Here is a 20,550-nt window from a genome sequence, read left to right as displayed (position 1 = left end):
CGGGGCTTTCTCCCTAACGAGATTAGCGGCACAAAGCGGTGATTCTTCTGCTGCTTTTAATGGATGTTCGGGGTTTGTGTGGGATCGGAAATTCCGACTTGCATCAGATGAGCCCTCTCTCTGACTGTTTTGTGGACAGATCTTCCTTTCCTCGACTTCAGGGCTGACATTCATATCGGTATAAGTGTTTTAGGCTTTCCTCTCCTGCTCCCCTCTGCCTCCCCTCCTTCTCAGCCCCTGTCATGGTGAATTTTATCTTCTTCCCTGCGCTTCCATCTTGTGGAAGACACGAAAGCTCAGTGGCCTTCCCAGGCCAAGCTAAATGCAGCTGGGAGGAAGGAGAAATGCAAAAGTCACTCTTGAATCATTGTTGTAGGTGCTTCTCTGTCTCCCTAGTTGAGATGTGCAAACACATATGTGTGCATATATATATATACACACACATACATACACAGGGCATCTGTCTAGTGCTTCACCTGATGGAGGGCTGTCTGTCCCTGCCTTGTGACATGTAGGGGCCAGGCTGGCAATTTTTCAAGAGCCCAAGGGCTGTGCTTCAGTTTGAATACAGATTTGTATAATTCATCAGGAATTAACCGCACCGCCATAATATTTGCCTCTGTGTTTATCTCCCATTGTTGGCAGCAGGGAGGTGCGTGGGGTTGGGCGTTTGCCGGCCGCAGAGACCCCTTCGCTTCACGGTTTGGCACTTTGTCAGTGCATGGGCTGATGCTCAGGAGGATGTAGGGAGGAACCTCTGGAAGGGAAAAGGGCTGAATGTGGGGTTGGGAGGAAAGGCTGGGCACGGGCTGAGCTTCTCAGCCTGGTTTCCTAAGGAAAAGAGGCTTATGGGATTGTGCTCCATCTGTGGATCTCCTTCTTCCACCCCCAGATGTCTGCAGCCCGTTGCTGAATTTCTCCTGGAGTGGTTTTGGTCCCTGCAGATGCTGGATGTCAGCACTGGCCGCTGGGAGAGGGATGCGTTTGCCCCTGTGGCACACAGAGCAGTACATGAGGGTCCTCCGGCTTCACCTTGCACTTACCCCATCCTGGCCATGCCATATCCAAGCGGGAGTCGTGAAGCCAGAGGTGATCGAGCACAGTTGGGTCCCCGGTGATGTCCTCACTCCCATGCTGGGGTGTTTCTTACTGCTGGGACCCTCGTGTTGGGCGGTGGTTGCTGCCTGTTTGCTGAGCATGCATGTTGTGGTGTTGAGATCTGAGCAGGGTGCTGTGCTCTCTGTGCCTCAGTTTCCCCTTGCAGTGCCACCCCGCTTTACAAGGTGCCCTGAGAGGGGCTGAGCCATGGCACTCGCTTTTCAAACAAGAAGTTTTAAAATAAGCAGCGATGGAGGCTGCGTCTCCCAGGGCTTTGAGTTATCCCGACTCGTGCTGACTGCACCTGGCAGAAGCCTGGGAGCCAAAAAAACCCCACATCCAGCTGCCGCTTCCCCACCAGATGTTAGTGATGGGGTGATTGCTTGGGTTTTGGTGGTGGCCCTCTCAGCGGAGCAGATTGAGCTGCAATGGAGAGGCCACCTCGCTCTAGGCCTGGTGAAACCAATGGCTTGGGGCAGTCCCCAGCCTGGGGACTTGTATTTGGGTCACCTGATTTCTGGAGGAAGGGATGAGATGAGCAGCCCAGGTCTGGCACCATGTGGGCTTGGCTTTGCAGAATCATGGAATCATAGAATTGTTTGGGTTGGAAGGGACCTTAAAGACCACCTAGTTCCAGCCCCCTGCCATGGGCAGGGCCCCCTCCCCCCAGCCCAGGCTGCCCCCAGCCCTGTCCAGCCTGGCCCTGAGCCCTGCCAGGGATGGGGCACCCACAGCTGCACTGGGCAGCCTGGGCCAGCGCCTCGCCGCCCTCACGGTAAAGAATTTCTGATGAGGCTCCTTCTGGCACAGCTGGGCGTGGGCCCACTGGGGACTGTCCTGGCTGCCACCCCTTACCGTTCTGGATGGGGGGACAGGCAGGGATGAACCTGGGGGCAATCCCGTGGTGGCCTCCCACCCCACGCAGAGGGAAGGCAGCCAGGGCAGCGTGGGCAGCAACGGGCAGCCGAGGGGACGAGTGGGCAGGTGGCATTCACCTTCTGGCGGGTGCCCCGGAGTGTGTCCGTGGGGCTGGCTGCTGCCCATCACGCAGCGGTGTTTAATTTCTCAATGGGAGAGCAGGAAGATAATGCTGCACAGTCCCATTTAACCTGCTGGTGACCTGGTCTTAAGTCATTGTGGCTGAAAATAGACCGTGTTCCCTCCAGGGCACAGCTAATGGCGCTGGGAAAGCTGGGATCTCTCTTTGAAGGCTGATTTAATTGCTGCTGGCAGGCACTCGGTGCAGGTGATGTGGGGACCGGCACCCGTGCCATCCCACAGTAACCTCCCCCCACCAAGTGCCTGTAGCTCTGCTGGCTCTGGCAGTGAAGGGTAATGAGCTTGTTTCTAATGAAGGCATGGGACAGCGGCTCTGCGCCGGTGCATGGGTGTCCCTGCGTTAGTTGCACGGGCAGGGCTCGGCATGGGTGGAGCTGGGGCTTGCTTGTTTGCATCGCATCTTCTGCCCTGAGATTGGATAATTTAAAATAATATTATTTTTTTTTAATGGGGTGGGTTAAATTTCTGTGCTTAGGAAGGAGGGGGGCGCACCTGCAACGGCAGTGTGTGCCCAGTGCCAGGAGCAGAGTCAGCCCTAGAGCCCCTGCGCTGGCCACCAGTGGCTGGAGGGTCTTCACCGTGATGAAGGATGGACCAGAGCAAAGCCATTTTGATGCTGTCCTAGAAAATCAGGAGAGGAGGGCGAGGCTACAATCTAGCAACTAGGTTCTGTGTTCCTGGGGATTCTGCTAATCAGTCTGAGAGTTAAAATTACTAATTTTTAATGTCCACACAGCGTCTTAGGAAATGTGGAGCTGCAGACCCCACTGAGTCACTCCTTGCCATTTCAGGAAAGCTGCGCGGTTGTGTAGTGAGAGCCTGGAGGTTTTGGTGGACCCCTGTTGGGTCACCAGCAGAAAGGGAGACACATCCAGTATGGTGGGAGATTTCAGGCTGGGGGAGCAGAGAAGCTTCCACTGTAGCAGCCGGCGGTGACCCAGGAGTGTTGACACTGGTTGGACTGTTTGTGCGTCAGGATTCCTGTGGGACCGGGTCGGTGCTTCCCAGGCCACGCGTTTCAGGCTGTGCAGACCAGCTGCGCATCATGTTGGGGGTCCCAGTGGGGTGGTTCTATCCTGGCCCCTCCAGCGGGAGGAAGAGCCACCTTCCCTCTGCCAGAGGGATCTGTGTTCTCACCCGGGTGGCTTCTCACTTGTGACCTTGCAGGAGATCTTCTGGGCATCTCAGTGGTGTCCTTCTGCTGTGGCCTCAAGCCCTGAAGCACAGGTGTACCTTGGGTTGTATTCGCTTTGTTGCATGGTGGAAACAGTCTGCCAGATGCTGAGGGCAGAGCCAGGGTGTGAGCACCAGTCCCTTGAGCCCTTGCAACCACTTCTCATTTTCTCCTCCTCTGCCATCTCCAGGACTGTTCCAGCTCCTGGGCAAGGAGGAGGTGAGCAGTAGGGCTCAGCCTGATGATACTTAATTGCACAGAGGTGGGGACCCCCCCCCCCGTGCCCTGTGCACACACCCTGCGCTTTGGTGTCCCTTGGCTGCGGGGTGCCTGGCAGCATGGTGATCCATCGTGGGGGCAGCACGGCAGTGAAATCACAGCACGCATCGGCACGGCATCGGCACGGGCTAATGGCTGCGGGAGGGCTCCTTGGAAACCCAGTAGGAACGCGCAGTGTTCCTGTGCTGACGCAGCTGCGAGCAATAGTAAATATTGAGCAAGAGCCACTTAAAAATAAAGCAGCCTGGACACAGATTTCCACGTGGAATAAAATAAAATTAAAAGAAACAATAGAGAGCTGTGCTGTGCTGGCGGGAACTCGCCTTGGCTTTTGAGGTAGTGATTTTTGCAGCTGAAGGAAAGCAGCGCAGCTGTGTTTGAGCTGGTGAGGGCTGGGAGCGTGGACACCCCCCCACACACACCAGAGGATGCTTCTCTGAGCTTGCTGGGGCCCTTAGAAGATTAAACAGGGAGTTAAATTGACCTGGCTGTTCTGGACCTGGGAGATGAGATTGAAGGCCTTCAGGGGACGTGGAGAATCGAGGCTGTAAAATAAGACTTTGAAGCAACTGCCAGCAGCATGACATGGGGTGTAAATACGGCAGGGTGAGCTTTTGGGGTGGCAGGTGCTGGGCTGTGGTAGCAGCAGCAGCCTGGGGCTGTGGGGACAGGGATGGGGACCGGCTGCTGCTGCCTCCAGGCGCATCTTGTCTGGGGACTTAGGTTCCAGCCTGGCCTGTTCCAGGGCTCGTATTGTTGGCGTCTTGTGCGTCGCATAGTCAAGGTGGCTCTGGTGCCTTGGGTGTCACTGGAGCTGCCCTGGCAGGTAGGGAAGGAGGTGGCAAAGATTTACACTGTCAGCGCTCTGGCTCTCAGCTGATTGCAGCCGTAAATGTGTGCATGGGAAATAGCCACGGCCGTGCCTCGCTGTGCTGCGTGCCCCTGTGGCATGGGGCAGAGGTGTGGAGGTGTGTGCTGGAGGCAGGGAGAGCTAAAAGAGTCTCTCCCTGGAAGCTGCTACTTCTGCAGGATCAGGGATGCACCGATGGGAGTGAGCATGGACAGCTGGTGCTGGCGTGGTGGCCGCCCTGCCGGTGGTGGAGGGGGCCCCAGGGGGGCTGGTGCCCAGCGAGTACTTGCTGTGCTTGTACTTCTCCTGGTTCCCCTCCATCCCTGCTGGGGAAAGGCAACTCATGAGGATGTAAGCATTTATCCAGCTGTTTGTGGTATGGACTGCTGTCCCAGTTGGCGGCCTGCGAGGCACTGTGAGCTGGACTGGGGAAGAGGTGACCGTGCTCCCGGCCAAGGGCGGCTGTGGCTCCTGCTCTGTGCCAGACCTCAGCCAGCTGAGACCCCGCCGGCAACAGGGCTGCACATCTCCCTTGGGTGCTCGGAGTAGAAAACACCCCAAGGGAATAAACCCACAGGCTCGCTGCTGTGTTTCCCAGCCGCTCTGGGCTTGGACCGGGGGGACCACGGGGCCAGGCTTTTCATCTCGGGCCCCTCTGTGGCCGCAGCCCCTTGCAGAGCGCTGCGTGGTGCCAGCCTGCTTCCTGGCACTGTCTCTGTGTCACGGCCGGCGGTTGGGAGTATTTCATAAGTGGCAGAAACCCGTAACGGGCAGATGGGGCCAATGGGGGAGAGTTACTTCACTTCTCCCAGAGCACTGGAGGTTGCCGGTCTCCTGGTGACAGGACTGTGGCTTCTCAGGCAAGGATGGCTCATGCCTGGGGCTCGGCTTCAGGGTGCGCTTTGCAGCCGGCAGTGCGTGTGGCCGCCTGCTCGCCTGTCCGGGCCAGCGGGGCTGTGACACAGCTGCGTCCTCATGTGATTCCCTTCGAGGTGACAGTCGAGGTGACAGCACGGACCTGAGAGCTGTCCCAGGGCATGAGCAGAGGCTTTGTGTGTGCTGCTTCTCCCTAGTGTGTCAGTGCTGCCGGCTGGTTTGGAGCACACGGAGCTGAACCGGGAGGGTGAATTCCCCGTTGAAGGGTGTCTTTTGCTCCTGCTTGCTGTCCTTGACCCATCACGGGTGCCCCAGTGAGCCGTCACCTCTGCAGTGGGTCAGCAGCCAGCGTGGAGGGCAGCGTGGGGATGCCATGAAGGTACCAGCAGGTTGCCTGCGGCCGGGCTGGTGTGGAGCAGCTTTCCCAGCACTGGCGCACGCACATGTCACATCAGGCATGTAGCCTGGTTTGTTGGCCAGAGCCGTGTCCACAGGGGAGGTGCGTTCAGCTCCAGCATGTCCCTTCCAGCATGTCCCCCTCCTGCCTGGCTCTTTCACAACCCAGGCTTGGCTGACTCGTCCAGCTGGGGCTGAATTTCAGGCCTGGGGACTAGGGGGGGTGAGACAGGGAGAGCCCACGGGTTCCGAGCTTTGGGCAACCAGCAGCACGTGGCAGCCCACTGGGCTTTGGCCATGCCTGCCTACTTCTGCCCGGCGATGTTTTCTGGTGGCTCCCTCCCCCGCGGGGAGCTTCGGGCAAAGCCCGAGTGGGCTGAGCACACGTGGGGCCCGTTTCCCTCCCGCTTCCCCCAGCGTGACCGACCTCCGGCCCCCAGACGTTTGGCATGCGGTTTGTGCGGTAGCTGGTATCTCATCTCCCCATCAGTCACATCCCCTCTCTGTGGTGAGTCACCCGGCCATACCTCTTCCCCCGCCCCCCAGCCTGCTCCATGCCATTTTGGGGAGTTGAGCAAAGATGAAGAAGACGTTTTCAACTGGGCTGACACATCTGCACCCACCGAGTTCCTCTAATAACAGCCCTTAGTGATTTATGTCTCAATTGTGCAAAGCAGGTATGTTTTATCATCTTGGAAGGAGGGGGACGGGTGCGTGTGTCCCCTCCATGCCCATCCGCTGCACCCAGTGGAGCATCACGGGGGGAGCTGAGCAGGGACCTGCATTTTGGCTGCTGGCTCTTGCCTTCCTGCAGGGTGAAAGTGGCTTGAGTGGCAATCTCTGTGCCCCTTAAACCCTTTTACCCTCCGAGCTGGGCTGCTTTGGATCATGTGTGCCCATGCTGCCAAAACATTGGTGTGAGATTTGTGTTAGTGGTGCCTTTCCCAGGCGGCCAGAGGCTGTGCTGATGGGCACGTGTGTTTGGTGTGGCGTGGCTTGGCAGGGAAGGGGGGCACAGCCAGTCGGGGCTAGCGGCGCTGCCAGCTCGCACCTCGTCGCCTGTGCTGCCATGCCAGCCCGCCTCTGGGCAAGCAGGCGGCTGGAGGAGCGTGGCTCAGCCTGCTGAGACCTGTCGGCATGTCCCTGGGCAAAGCGGATCTTGCGCTGGTTCAGCAAACGCTCTGGCCTCAGGCAGATGGAGATGGTTGTGGTTTCCCCCTTTCCCCTCCCTTTCTCCTGGCAGCAGCCCATGGTTGGGGTGAGCTGTGTGTTGCTCACTGCGGTAGAGTTTCTCCCCTTGGCATCGCTTTCTGGCGCGGAGATCCAAGGAGGGAGCGACTTGCCCGCGGCCGCCTCCTGCAAATGCAGCTACTTAGTGCATGGAGGAGCAGCTTCACCTCCGGGTCCTGCCTGGGGGAGTGGGGCAGCGAGTTTAGGGCTGTGCGTGAGTCTTAGGCCAGCCCGTCAGCACTGCTGCTGGAGGGCTGTACGGAGGAAGGGGTGCTCCGGCATTGCCTTGAGGTTGGATTTGCATTGGGTTCATCCCCGGGAAGGCTGTGGCTCGAGTCCGGCTCTGACTCCTGGCGGGGCAGAGGCCAGGTAAATACAGCCCGGGCGGCTTCTCCTCCAGGCACTTAGCAAGGGAAAACGGTGTCGCTGGCAAACCCAAGGCTGGCGTTCAGGTGGCTCTCTGGTTTTGCTGCTGGTCAGCTGGGTCATGCAGGCAAGTCTTTGCACCTGCCCATGCCTCAGTTTCTCCACTAGCAAAGCTTTGGGCTGTGCTTTGAGATCCAGTGCTGGGCTTATGCCTCCCCCAGGAGCAATGCTGTTGCCGTGGCTGGTGGGATGCGCTGGAAAGGGCTGCCCGGTGCCAGGTGGCTTTGGGGCTTGGCTGGTGGCATCAGCTCGGTTGTACTGCTGCTGCTTCCCAGCTGGGGTGGCTGACACAGCCCTGCAGGGTCCCCTGCCTGTCCACCTGAACCTGTCCCCAACTTGGGCTGCACATAGAACCACTTGTTACTGCTCTGCTCCCTGCTTCAGCACAGGAGCTAGAAAACCTCCGTGATGGCTCATCTTACGCTGGGCAGCTGGAGAGGATTTCTTCTGCCCTTCAGCCACTGTCATCCCACAGTTCCTCGTCCTCTTGTTCTTTCGGCTGACCTTCCTCCTCCTCCTGCAGCCCTGGGCTGAGGCTGGGTCCCTGTGGGGGGATGTGATAAAGCTGATTGCAGAGGAAGCCCCAGAGCGTTTGGGGCAAGGGGTGACCCTGAGTTATCCCTGGGTAGGATAAGACGCCACAGGCAGGGAGCTGCCCCAGTAGGACCAGGAATGTCACTGGTACCAAAATGCCTTTTGGGGTACCAGTAGCTTAAGCTGTGTGCACCTGTGTCCCTGTGCTGGGTGGCAGGGCCGGATTGTGTCCCCTTCCTGGAGCTCGGCGGGTGGCTTCATGTCCTTGCACCATCTGCGAGCGGGGACAGGCCATGAGCACCTGTGCACGGCAGTGTCTGCAGCGTGGGATGTGTCTCACCACGATCTCCATGCAGGTGCTCTCGCCTGCTGCAGTGGCTGCAGCTGGGATCGAGGTCTGGCTGGGAGAAGGGACTCACGTGGGGATGTCTGGGGCCGGGGCTGCGGGGCTGATGTGGCATGGGGTGCTCCAGGGGGGTTGCCATGCTGTAACCATGTGCTGCGCCAGATGGGACTCGCGTTCCCTCAGAAATGTGTTGCTCCTGCTCCAGATGCTGGCTCAGTGCCAGCCCAGCCGTGCCAGAGCAGCGCGGTGGAGGTGGCGCGGCCGAGACAAACATGCTGTGGTGTGGAACTGCTCACAGCTAAGCCAGGGTAGGTGCTCCTGGGGGCTCCCTAGCGTTCTCCAGCCCTGGAATAAGAAAAGGTGTTTGGAAATCCTCCACAGTGAATGTTTTGGGGTTACCAAGGAGAGGTGTGAATGTGGTGCATGCTCAGTGTCTTTAAAGCACCCTGCACGGGATTAAATTGCAAGTTTCACCTGCTGGGAACGGGCTCTGCATTGAACTTCATGGGCACAGCAGCTCCCCTGGTCCTGCTGCTGGAGGCTTGGCGTGTGCGGGTGATGCTGCTGGGATCTGTCGGGCGATGGATCTGGGCCAGGAGCTGTGCGGAGCACCGCGTTGGTGAGGCACATATGCCGGGATGCAAACATGTATGCGAAAGAGATCCTGGCTGTCTAAATAATGTGAAATATTGACTAGCTCTCGCAGATGGTGCTCCACGTGCAGCTTTGGGGACTGAACTTCTCTGTCTCCCCTTGGGTTTTGGTGTGATGTTGTTTTGATCCAGTTGGATGCTGGACTCTTGACAAACTTGTTGCCTGGTTGCTTTCAGTGGGATTGTTGAACCTGGGGGAAGCTGATTGCTGATGGGGTCTGAGGGGAAGGAGGGAGGGTTGCAGCGGGCTTGACTGGCTCCTTCACGCTCTCCTGCTGGCTTTTCCTTGTTTTTGAAATGATGGCGCCGACTGGGATGCTGGTTCTCACAGGGCGCTGGGTTTGTCGTGGGGCTCGCGTGGCGGTTGGTGGCAGTGTTGCAGAGGAATTGCTGCCTCTAGCCAGGAGCTTGTGCTCTTACTGCTATTACGGTAATTGTATTCACTGATGAAATCCTGATGATGATTATTTGCCTGAGGACATTGCTGGGGGGCCCACTCTTGGAGAGGGCCCCCGTATCCAGGACATAATCCAGACCGCTGGCAGCAGGGCCTCAGGGACACACTGCTTTTGTATCAGCTTGTGGATGGGTGGCAGGTTTTCTGCTGTGTTTTGCCTTCCTCCGGGATACAAGATGCTGGTTTTGGATATGTGAAACTATGTTTTGTGTGAGCTGCTGTGGAGGATGCTCTGGTGTTTTCCCATAGCCCATACCCAGTGCTGGGCAGCTGCAGTGGGGACGGGCTGTATTGGCAAAGCTATGCTGGCAAGAGGATCTTATTGCTGCTCGGGAAGCATACTGGGGAGTGCCCTCACCCACAGGTCGCTGTAACGGTGATAAAACAGCTTATCAGCCAGGTGGTTAGGTCATTCAGCCTTCAGATTTAAGGCTCTGCTCAGAAAGCAGCACGCTGCGTTTGCAGCCCACCAGCTACAAAGTTAGACCCTGCAGAGGTGCGAGGGATGTGGTGGGAGACCCGCAGTGGGGGGTCAGTGCCTGAAGCGGGGGTCCCGAGCAGCGCTCCGCACCGTGGGCTGTGTGTGGTGTGCCTTGCGGCATGTGTCCTTGCAGCCGCTGCTCCTGGCGCGTGCGGGACCGACAGCCACAACAGTCTGTGCTTCTGCGGGGCTCGTTCCAAGGCAGCGTGCCGCTTGGGCTGAAACATGTTTCCCTCTTCTGTTTCCCATTTTCTGCAGGCTTTTCCCATCTGCCTAATGGGCTCTACCCGTCGTACATTCCCCTGAGCCACCTCGAGCCCCCCAGCGCCGGCAGTCCTCTCCTGGCCCAGCTGGGTCAGCACAGCCTCTTCGAGTCGCAGAAAGGTGAGTCTGCGTCCCCGCGCACCCTTTCCTTTGGTCACCCCTGGGTGCTCGCCCTGTCCTTTGGGCTCGGTGGGATGCTGGAGCTGCGAGATGCTGGGATGTTGAGGGTGAAGAGCAGGAACCCCCTGAAGTTATCATCCAGGGATGTTTCCTGGTCTTAGCAGGACCAAGGTCTTGGATGTGGCAGTGCTGTAGGGAACCTGGCGAGGTCCTTCCTTGAAACCCCCATGTGCTGCAGCATCGCCTGGCTCAGCATGCGTCAGGGACAGGGCTGTCCTGTGTCCCACCTGGGCCACGTGGAACCTGCCTGGTCTCCTCTGCCCTTGTCCTTCCTGGCCGTGTCTGAGACATCCATGAAACCTGTTCCTTCCTGGTTTGCCACCTCTCACCTCTGAGTAAGACTGAAGGTGTTGGAGGCCTGTGGTGATTTTGCTTGCTTTTGCTCCGCAGATGGGTTCTACCTGTCCAGCCACGCGGGCCAGTCCGCTTTGCACCCGCAGCCTCCCCTCTCAAGGACTGCGGGCAGCCACACATCGAGCACTTTGCTCCGGGAGAAGGACCTTGGGCAGCTGCACAAGAGCTCGAAAGAAGGCCTGAAAGACCCTGGTGGGAAGGAGCGGGCATGCCGGAGTGATTTGTCCCTGCCCTTTGCCAAGAAGGAGGGCAAGCCAAAGGAGGAGCCCCGGCCCCGCAGCGTGGTAGACCTCACACAGGACACCAAACCCGACAGTGACCGGAAAGTGAGCGTGGTGGAGAAGGCGGTGAAGGTCGGTGAGCGTCTCTCACCGTTCCTGGCTGAGCACATGCCAAATCGGGGCGCGGGCAGTGGGGAACCCAAGTCCAAGAACCCGCTGCAGAGCTCTTCCCTCAGCAACTGCAATGGAGGCGGGGACCCCATGCTGAAGGTCCTGGGTGCCGAGCAGGACCGCTGTGCCAAGGATCCCGCTCGGCACGATGAGAACATGAGGCCTTCTGCGCACGCCCATGCCGAGCGGCTGAAGCGGGGGGAGCCCCTCCTGCCCTCCGTGGGTGCTTTGCACGTCTCCTGCAGCTGCCCATCCCCGCACCCCTCGCAGCCGGGGAAGATGACGCCGGCCACAACATTCCCTCCGCAGCCCGTCCATTCTAGCATGTACACCATCTTCCCGCCGGCCAAGGAGCTGGGGAGGGAGCACAAAGTCATCGCCCCCACCTTCGTGCCTTCGGTTGAAGCTTACGACGAGCGGAGCGGGCCCATCCAAATCGCCTCACAGGCCCGTGACAACAAGGTGAAGGACAAGGACCTCGGCAAGGTGGGGGTGCTGCAGTCGCCCACGGAGCGGTGCCTCGCGGATGCCTCCCGCACGCTCTTGTCCCAGGACTTTTCTTGCCACAGCGATGCCAAAAGGATGGAGGCTCTGAGGGAGAAGGGCTCAGTGATCAGGGCGAACTCCATGGCACTGAAGAGACAGGTCACTTCCGAGCCCTTCCTCAACCGGCCGGGGCTGGGCTCTCCGGAGAGCAGGGAGTTCCTGGCCTCCAAGGACTTGCTGAAGCCAAGTCCGGAGGCAGAGCATCGACCCTGTGAGCGGGACCGCTTCCAGCGATCCAGCTCCAAAGAAGCGGCAAAGGTCTACGGCACTTTGGACTCTTCCCGGCAGCACCTGGACCACGGTCAGCTGAAACCACCCGAGCAGAAGTGGAAGCCCTTTGAGATGGGCAACTTTGCTACTACGCAGATGGCGGTGCTGGCCGCGCAGCACAACCACGTCACCCGGGCAGAGGAGGAAGCCAAGAAGGTCTACCTTGACCCCAGCGGCTTGCCACGGTCCTCAGTGGTGGGCTCGCGGAGCGCTGCAGATGTCCTCCACCCCGCCTCCCACGGCGAGGGGTCGGCCATGCAAAGCCTCATCAAGTACAGCGGCAGCTTTGCCAAGGAGACTGCATCCCGGCAGAGCTGTGGCAAGAAGAGCCCCTTTGGGGGCTTGGGCAACGTGAAGTTGGACTCTTCGCAGCTGGGTGCCTCCAAAGTGCAGCAGCTGCTGTTGCAGCAGCCAGCGAAGCAGCTGAAGAGGGACCCCGAGAGACCCGAGAGTGCCAAATCCTTTGGCCGTGAGAGCATCGGCTCCCAGGGTGAGGTGGAGGTGAGGCACTTGCCTGTCGGCATCGCCGTGGCTGTGGCCCGGCAGAAGGACAACAGCAGCAGCAGCAGCAGCAAACTGGGGCCCAGCTTGGCAGACCGGGATCGCTCGCTGTCTCTCAGCAGCATCAAAGGTAGGTTCCCCACATCTGTCCTTGGGACTTCCCTGCAGGATCTGTTTCCTGGGGAAGCAGCCACCCAGTGCAGGCTGTGTGGCGTGAGCTGAGTTTGGCGTCCTTAGCTCCCTTTGTCTCCCGCTCCCAGCCAAGGGCACGCTGTAAACCACAGCGGGGAGCAAGATGCCCTGTGCAAGAGGGAGTCCCCTTTCCCCGGTTCCATCCCCTCTGTCCATCTCCGAGGACAACCCTTCTCCATGTGTCTGATCCCCGTTAGCAAAGGGAGGGACAGAGAAACCCCTTAATCTACCTTTGTGCTGGTGTTTTAATCTCACGGTTTTGACTTAAGCCAGGGTGCTGGCAGGCGGGGGATGGCTCCGGCGAGCTTGTTGGTGCTCTGCTTGCCTTGTGTAGCAAGATAACGCCTGGGGGCTGCCTAGCACGGGGAGAACTCTGCTCTGGTGTGCCAAGGAGCCGTGCCAGAGCACATGGCCGGTGAGCAGTGGCTGGGCTTTCTGGTTTTGGCCTTTGCCTTTCCCGTTTTTGTTGCCTTTGCCCCCCTCTCCCAAACCTCGGCAGTGAGAGGCAGTTTCTCTCAGCCAGCAGCCCCTCTCCCCGTTCCCATCGCCTCCCGTCGCCCTCCCCACGGCCCGGCGGGAGCCGACCGAGGACCTCGTGGGCAGCACAGGGAGCTGTTTGTTCAGCCGTTCAATCGTCCCAGACCCTCCCAGCTTGCGTTAAATGTAATTTACTGAGCCGAACTAAAAGGCTGCAAACAAGGGTTGAATTCTGGCAGGCCTCCGGGCTCGTTGCTAAGTGATGCAGTTGGCTTTCAGACAGAAAACAAGACTGCTTTTCTCCTCCTCTCGCCCCCCAAATGCTGCCCCCCCTTTGTGTGCCAGGAGATACTCGTCTAATAACATTAGCTTGCTTGCGCTGAGTGGACGGTGCTTGAATGTTTAGACCTTTTAAGAAGGAGAAAGCAGGCTTTAGTTGGCTAATCTGTAGTATTTGGCAAGTAAAATGCAAGTATTTAGTGCCGGGCATTGGTTGTCAAGGAAACGGACCTAAGCCTTTCCTCCATGCATAACTGATTGAATTTTTCTATGCGGTCCGTGCGTCATGTTCATATATATAGACAAAATGATCATTCACTGTCTGGACAATCGTCAGTCTGTACAGAAAAGGGACCGTTCTGTCGGCGGGGTGGGGGCTAGGCGGGAATTAGAGGGATAAGAAAGCTTGTGTGTGTTTGTATGGGGGATGAGAGAAAGATGATAAACCCGTCTATAAATAACGGAGCGCAAGTAATGTAGATGGGAGAGGGAGGATCGGAGATAAAATAACAAATAATGTGTTTCTAATAAAAGGCTAGGGGTGGGGGTCAACTCACCTTGTGCCAAGGAGGGGAGGGGGGCTGTGAGTTGTCCAAGGGCTGGCTCCATACGGCTGACGCTGAAGAGGCAGTTGGGCATTGACTGGGGGATAACTATATAGCAAAAGGGGCTCCAAGGAAGGAAAACCTGGGCTAGAGAGTGGATTTGTGTGCAAGTGAGGATGCTGGCAGAGAGGCAGGGGGGGATGCTGGGGCTCCGGAGGGATTCGCGAGCCCCGGTGCCTTGTGCCATGGAGGCTAGGTAGTAGAACTGAGCCGTGGAGGCTGCATGGCACATTGTTCACTGAGTCGTGGAGAGGCTTGCTGGGGACAGCCACTGCAGGTGGTATCCTGGCAGGCTGCAAGGGAAATGTGGTGACCCTGGGAAGTCCTTTGGGAAGGAGAGGTGTGTGCCAGGTTTTAAAGCATCTTTACTTTCTGCCTGGAGCCCATGGAAGGAGCCTTGGGGAGAGGAGCCGGGAGAGATGTTGTCTTGTTCCTGGATTCCTTCTGACAGTAAAAGCTAAGGGAATTGGAGACTTGACAGAAAAAAACCCTGGGCTGTCCAGGTTTGTGGAAATACACAGCGGAGCCCTCCTTGAAAAGGCTGCCTGTCAGCAGAATCGACTTGATGTTCTGAGATGCTTTCCTGTGTGCCAAACCTTATCCAGATGGGAGAGCGAGGACCTTGGGAAGGGCTGCCAGGGAGCCAGGGTGCAGCCGTGCAAGGCCGTGCTGCACCACTGAGCCCTGCGGGGTGCAGAGCATCGCCCGGGCAGGGGATGTGGCAGGGAGGACCGGGAGCTGGGGGGAAGCAGACACCTTCCTCCTGGCCCTGTTAGGTTGGCTGGCTGCTCGCTGCAAGCAGGTTTGAGGTTTAGGAGCGGATCTTATCACCAAAGCATAACATGGAGAGAGGCAAGAGGGAATTGTGGAAAGAATGCATATGCAAGAAAGAAGCTAGGGAAAAACTAGGGGAAAGCAAGCCTGAAGTCAGGCAGTTGGGGTGAAGACCTCGGATAAAATAAGGGAGAGGTGGCTCCAGTACCTGGTCCTGACAGGGCCAAGTGAGGCGCTGCTCTTTGCTCTTGTGAAGGTGCTTCCTAACCTCTCGCAGACACGGCTGCTACCGTACTGGGCTGTATTTGCAAAGAGCTGTTCTGATTCTGGACAAGTTGTTTCTCCAGCCAAACATCCAGCCCCGGTTTTTTGGACTCTTGCCCTCATCTGCCATATGTTTCTGCCTCGCCAGACCCTTTCTTGTTGCATGGCTCGGGGACGGGGGGTGGGTGGGTGTAGATTCCCGCCAAGGGGTTGAATTGCAAAACAGAGCGTGCTGGTTTTGTGAGGGTCCATCGTGTTGGTTCTGCCTGTTGCAGAAGGACAGGGATTTGAGGCATACTCGGTGCTCCCAGAGTGATTTACCGGAGCAGAAAGTGCTTCAGAAGGTGCAGAGTTAAAATCCACCCCCTGCAAGATGTGCTAAGCAGGTCTGTGTGGTTTGATGCAGGGGTTTAGCTGGGAATTGTTGTCTTCTGAGGTGGGAAATCGGCCACTGTCCTAGAGGAAAAATGGTCTGGTTGGTTCTCTTGCTCCCAGGCTGGTGGCTGTCCTGTCCTGGGAGACTGACCTGGCCTGGCGAGTGGGTCCCTTGGTGGCTTGGAGACACAAACTTCAAACCACATGTGCCTGGGTGCTACCAGGAGCCGCCTTAGTGAAAATATCTAAGGGAGTAGACAGCCTTGCCCACTCCTTTAGGACATGAACCTGATACAGTCTTGGGGACAGTGGCATTTGTGTGTGCTGGCTCCCAGGGTACTGTCTCTCTACACCCAGAGGAGAGGGGACAGCTTTCCCTGGGCTGTTTCTTATATCTGGTGGTGCTGGGTTGTCTCTTAGGGCACGGACGCTCAGAAGAAGACTGTGGGGACGAGAGGAGCCGCCACCGGGACAGCCATCTCCTGGCAGGGCGCTTGGAGCGGGATCAGGAAAAGCTGCTCAGGTGAGAGTTGGAGGCAGATGGGGCCTCTTGCCACAGTGCCACAAGCTGTGCTCAAGGACAGGCTGTCCGAAGAGTGGACGGGATTGCATCCGCCCTGGTGTAGCTGCTGGCACCAGCCTTGCCGGTGTGGAGAGGAGCACTGGGTGGGGTATCACAGGGTTATAGGCAGATCCTGAATCCGCAGCAGAGCAGACTGCTGCAAATCCATGCCTGCCTCAAAGGGCTGGAGAGATGGGATGTTTTATTCTGGACATGACATTAACCACCTCCATCCAGCTTTTCTTGAGTGTCTGACGCTGGTTTGCAAGCATACCCGTTCTGCAGACTGGTCCATAACGCTGGGCTCCTCCAGCCAGGCAGTAACCTGCAGCACTCAGACCCTCTCTCACTCTCTCTCTTGCCTCCTCCATCACCAGAGAGAGCAAGGAGCTGGCAGATTTCGCTCGGATACACCCCTCTGGCTGCGCCACGAACGGTTTGAACTCCAACCTCATGGTGACGGGAGGCCCAGCCTTGGTGGGCTCTGGGCGCTGGTCTGCAGACCCAGCTTCGCACTTGGCAGCCCACCCGTGGCTCCCCAGGACGGGGAGCCCCTCCATGTGGCTGGCCGGCCACCCCTATGGTGAGTGCCCTGGGAGGGGAGGGAGCGATGTGTCCATGGCATGTTCACACTGATGCCATCCAGGGAGAGGTGTTTCTGAGTGCCCAGTGAAGCTGCTGTCTGACCACGGGGGAAAGGGAAGGAGGTTTTTTGGAGCTATCAAATAGCAGATGACTTCTGGCATGGGTAGGAGCTGCCTGCATCCCCTGAGTTGTGACTGTGGTGTTTCTTCTTCCAGGACTTGGTCACCCTTCCCTGCACCAAGGCATGACTCCAGGCTTCCCCCCTGCCATGGGGGGAGCTCTGCCTTCCGCCTACCAGTTTGCCAGAGACCCGCAGTCGGGGCAGCTTGTTGTGATCCCCAGCGAGCACTTGCCACACTTTGGTAAGGATGTGAGCACGGTCCCTGAGGACCATGCTTTGACAGCTGTGGAGGAAACAGGCTTTGGAGTGGGCTAGATGGGAGTGAACGTACCCTTGGGGACCAGCAGCCACAGCTCTAGCATGGCATGAGCTGGCCACTTGTTAGGTGTGTTTTGGAGATGGAGTTGTGTAATCTTAGGCAGTGGCTCCTCATCCCCTGCAGGACCCTGTAGAGTTTGAGTCCTTGGTTAGGACAGTCTACTCGTGGGCTCAGCCCGGGACAGTCAAACCAAGGGTGCCTAGAGAGCAAAGCAAAGTCAGATGGCCCTAGGACCCGTGGGATAGTGGGAGTGGGGGTGCTGAGGAGAAGGCAGCACACTTTCCCCTCTGCATTTCTGGGTGCGTTTCTGCATAGCCTGGTGTTTGGCATTCCCCACACCCTGGGACTGGGGTAGAGACACTTGGTCTGATTGATCCTGAATCCCCTAACCATCCCCATCCTCCTGCCTCCCTGACTGCATCCCTGCTCATTCCCCAGCGGAGCTGATGGACCGGGCGCCCCCGCTGTGGCCTGCCATGTACCCCCCAACCAGGAGCTCCCTCCAGCACGCTCACCAGCTCCAGCTCCTCTCTCATCAGCAGCTGCTGCGGCAGCACGAGCTGTACATCCTGCAACAACAAGCAGCCCACGCCATGGAGCTACAGAGGAGTGCCCAGCTCGTGGTATGTTTTCAAGAGCTTCTTGCTTGGGCATGAAATAAGCCTGAAGCTGGAGTGTTGGTGGGGAAAGAGCAGCTGTGCCTGCGTTGCAAGTGTGCTGCAAGGATATGGATGCATTGAGTGATCCTGGCCTGGTCCCTGGGATGTGAGGCTTTCAGTGCATCCTGCACAGTTAGGGTGGGTTTTGGAGGGATTTGGTGTACAGCCATTGAGCAGTGCTGTTGGGAGGGCTGCCCAGCAGCAGTGTGACTGTAATTCCTTCCCTAGGGATGTCTCTTGTTCAGTTGAGTGGTTTCATCCGTGGTCACCTCCAAACAAACCTCCTGAGTGGCTCGGAGAAGCAGCTGCAATACTGGCAGCAGTCATGCTGGGTCTTGGAGCCAGCTCCCATTCACCAAACAATTTTGGAAGTTGTGAGCTTTCATTTGGGTGTTCTACACCCATTTAATTTTTACAGTGGTCATCTGGTTTTCAGCCTTCATTTTGCGTGTGTGCTTGTTAGGCTGGAGGCTTGGACATAGAAGTGGTTTGCTTTGGTTGCAAATGAAAGCTGAGATACCCTTCACATGACTCCTGGAGCTGAGAATTTGTAAAGCAAGCTATCACAGATCAGTGTCATCCTCCATCAGATTGGTCTTAAAATGGTGTTGCGTCAGGTGTTTTATTGCAGTGCATATTTGATAAGACCATATTTTGGTCTTGCTAGGTGGTAGACCTGTACCGCTTTCCAAGAGCAGGTAGAGATGTGCTGAGTTTTGCTCTGTTCTTGTCGCAGGAGAGATTGAAGGCTAACGAGCAGCGTGCAGATATGGAAGAGAAGGTGACGAAACGGAGCCTGGACAGTGCCAAATCAGGCCTTTCCTCCTCTGCCTCGGGACTGGTGCACCGAAAACCACCCGTGCTGTCTCCTAGCACCTCCACGTCCTACAGCAAGGCTGTGAGTCCACCTCCCCTCTCTCCCAGGGCCTCACCCGTGTCTGTGCTCAAAGCTGAGGTGATCCAAAAGATGGAGGAGCCACCTTCGCAGCCAGCCTACTCCTACCCTGCCACCCCCAGCTCCCATCCTTCCAGCCCGCCCCCCGCCTCTCCACCCCCTGCCCCTGCCATCCCTCCAAAGGAAGAGGCACCCGAGACCGTGGAGAAGAAAGACCTGGAGCTGGAAAAAGAGGCTGCTGGTCCATATCAGGCCTTGTTCCCAGGTAAGAGAGCCCTGCTTTAGCAGAGTCCTGTTGTGTTTGTGCCTGCCTCCCTTTTTCTCCTTGGCTCTTTCCTGCTTCCATCCCTTCCCCTAGAGAAAACCACTTAGCTCCTCTAAAAGGGGGGAGAGGCAAGGACCAGGGGTGGTTTGATGGACTAGGATTAATGTCTGGGTCATAGGGGCACCTAGGGCTGTAGACTGTCTTCTTCCCTTGGGTCAAGCCTGGGTTGGTTCCTCCAGGGCTGAAGCCTCACGGGAAAGGATGGGAGAGGCAGATGTCTCTCCAGTTGCAGGAGAGTGCTGGAAAGGTGCAGAAGGGACCTCTGGGGTGCTGCTGTCTGTGTCAGCTTGGCCAGGAGAGAGGTGCCCAAAGCAGCTACTGCTTGAGAACAGGAAGGGATAAGAGATGGTGGAAGCAAAGGGAACACGTCTTTGCCTTAGTGAGACAGAAAGTGCTTTGGAGATCCGGCCATTACACAGCCTGTCCCTGCTGATATCTTGCAGAGATCCCGCCGGGATATCCATTCCAGTCCCTGCCTCCCTCCTTTGGAAGACACTATCCCTACCTCCTCCAGCCCACTGCAGCATCTGATGCGGATGGCCTGGCTCCTGACGTCCCACTGCCTGCTGAAGGCTCTGAGCACATGGAGCTTTCCCCAGAGGTCAAGCCCATCCACCTGTCTCCGTCCAAAATGCTAGAGCCCATCCAAGCAGCAGCAGAAGAGGAGTCCTTGGAAGAGAGGGTGAAATCAGAGGTGCAGATGGAGGAAAGTCAAGAAGGCATCTGTGAGCAGGACATGGGGACTCTGAACATCACCACCTCTGCAGCCGTCCCAGTGCAGAATGTGGACAATTGCAGTCTCCTGTTGCATCAAGGTGAAGCCCTGGGTGCTATGGAGCAGGACCAGGAAGACCTCCAGAGCTGCCCACCTCCTTACCAGGTTGTGGCCTGCCCTGCAGAAGCAGAGGCTCAGGCAGAGACTGGGAGTGGAACTGAAAGCTGCTCCATGCACATGGACTATGATGGTTTGCTCGTGCACACGGAGAACGAGCCACCTGAGATGGACCTGACACCCCAGCAGGAGGAGGCCTCTGTGGCCATGGATCTGCAGAGTGCTGATGTGGCCCGTGCAAGGGAATTTCCCAACCTGCCCCCTGAGGAGGGGGAGCAGGGGCCAGAGATCCCTTCCTACACGGAAGAGGCAATCTCTTGCCAAATCCCAGCTCTGGACATCAAGCCGGGCGACCCGCTGGCTGGGATGAACGCTTTGGTGGCTGCCACAGAAATGCCTCAAGCTTGTTCCTTGTTGACTACCACCAGTGTCACTCCATCCCAGATGAAGGTGGAGGTGTTAACGGATCAGGCCTTGGAGCACTCCTTCCTGCAAGGGATCACTTTGCTGAGTGAAATTGCAGAAATGGAGCTGGAGAAACGGAAGCAAGAAATGCAGAGTAAGTTGTGAGTGCAGAGCCTGGCCAGCCTTGGGCCAGGTTGGGTCTCCATGTGTACAGTCCCTGCACTCTCTGTGCGAGCCGAGGAGCAGAGGTGCAGGCGGGATCTCTTGCAACCTCAGCAAGAAGGGCATTGCCCTGAGTTGCACGAGTCGTTGGTACTTCGGATGGGGTCGGAGCAGGGTTTTTGTAGCAGTAGGCTGAGCGACGTGTGGCTTTCGTACTGCTCACCCCTTCCAAAGGCTCTCGCCATGTCTAGACAGCTTGTGGTATGCGTAGCGGAAACGGAGCCCCACTTGCCGAGAGCTGCCAGGGTAACACCCTTCTGGCAGGCACTGAGTCTACAGTCTGTCGGGGTTTG

The 20,550-nt window shown here is 57.7% G+C and overlaps 1 protein-coding gene across 4 annotated transcripts in view; it reads left to right on the top strand.

Moving 5' to 3' along the window:
• TNRC18 (trinucleotide repeat containing 18) overlaps positions 1-20,550 on the top strand; it is a 59,254-nt gene that overhangs the window by 9,450 nt on the left and 29,254 nt on the right. For all 4 annotated transcript variants that reach the window (XM_056336054.1, XM_056336055.1, XM_056336052.1 and 1 more), the window contains 8 exons: positions 10,118-10,243; positions 10,694-12,496; positions 15,753-15,855; positions 16,272-16,477; positions 16,695-16,841; positions 17,358-17,542; positions 18,315-18,738; positions 19,242-20,189. In XM_056336054.1, the coding sequence (XP_056192029.1) occupies positions 10,118-10,243; positions 10,694-12,496; positions 15,753-15,855; positions 16,272-16,477; positions 16,695-16,841; positions 17,358-17,542; positions 18,315-18,738; positions 19,242-20,189 (3,942 nt within the window). The remainder of the gene's footprint in view (positions 1-10,117; positions 10,244-10,693; positions 12,497-15,752; positions 15,856-16,271; positions 16,478-16,694; positions 16,842-17,357; positions 17,543-18,314; positions 18,739-19,241; positions 20,190-20,550) is intronic.

Source organism: Falco biarmicus, chromosome 4, assembly GCF_023638135.1.
Source record: "Falco biarmicus isolate bFalBia1 chromosome 4, bFalBia1.pri, whole genome shotgun sequence".
NCBI lineage: Eukaryota > Metazoa > Chordata > Aves > Falconiformes > Falconidae > Falco > Falco biarmicus.
Note: the sequence above shows the minus strand (reverse complement) of the source record. Positions and strands in the feature narration are given on the sequence as shown.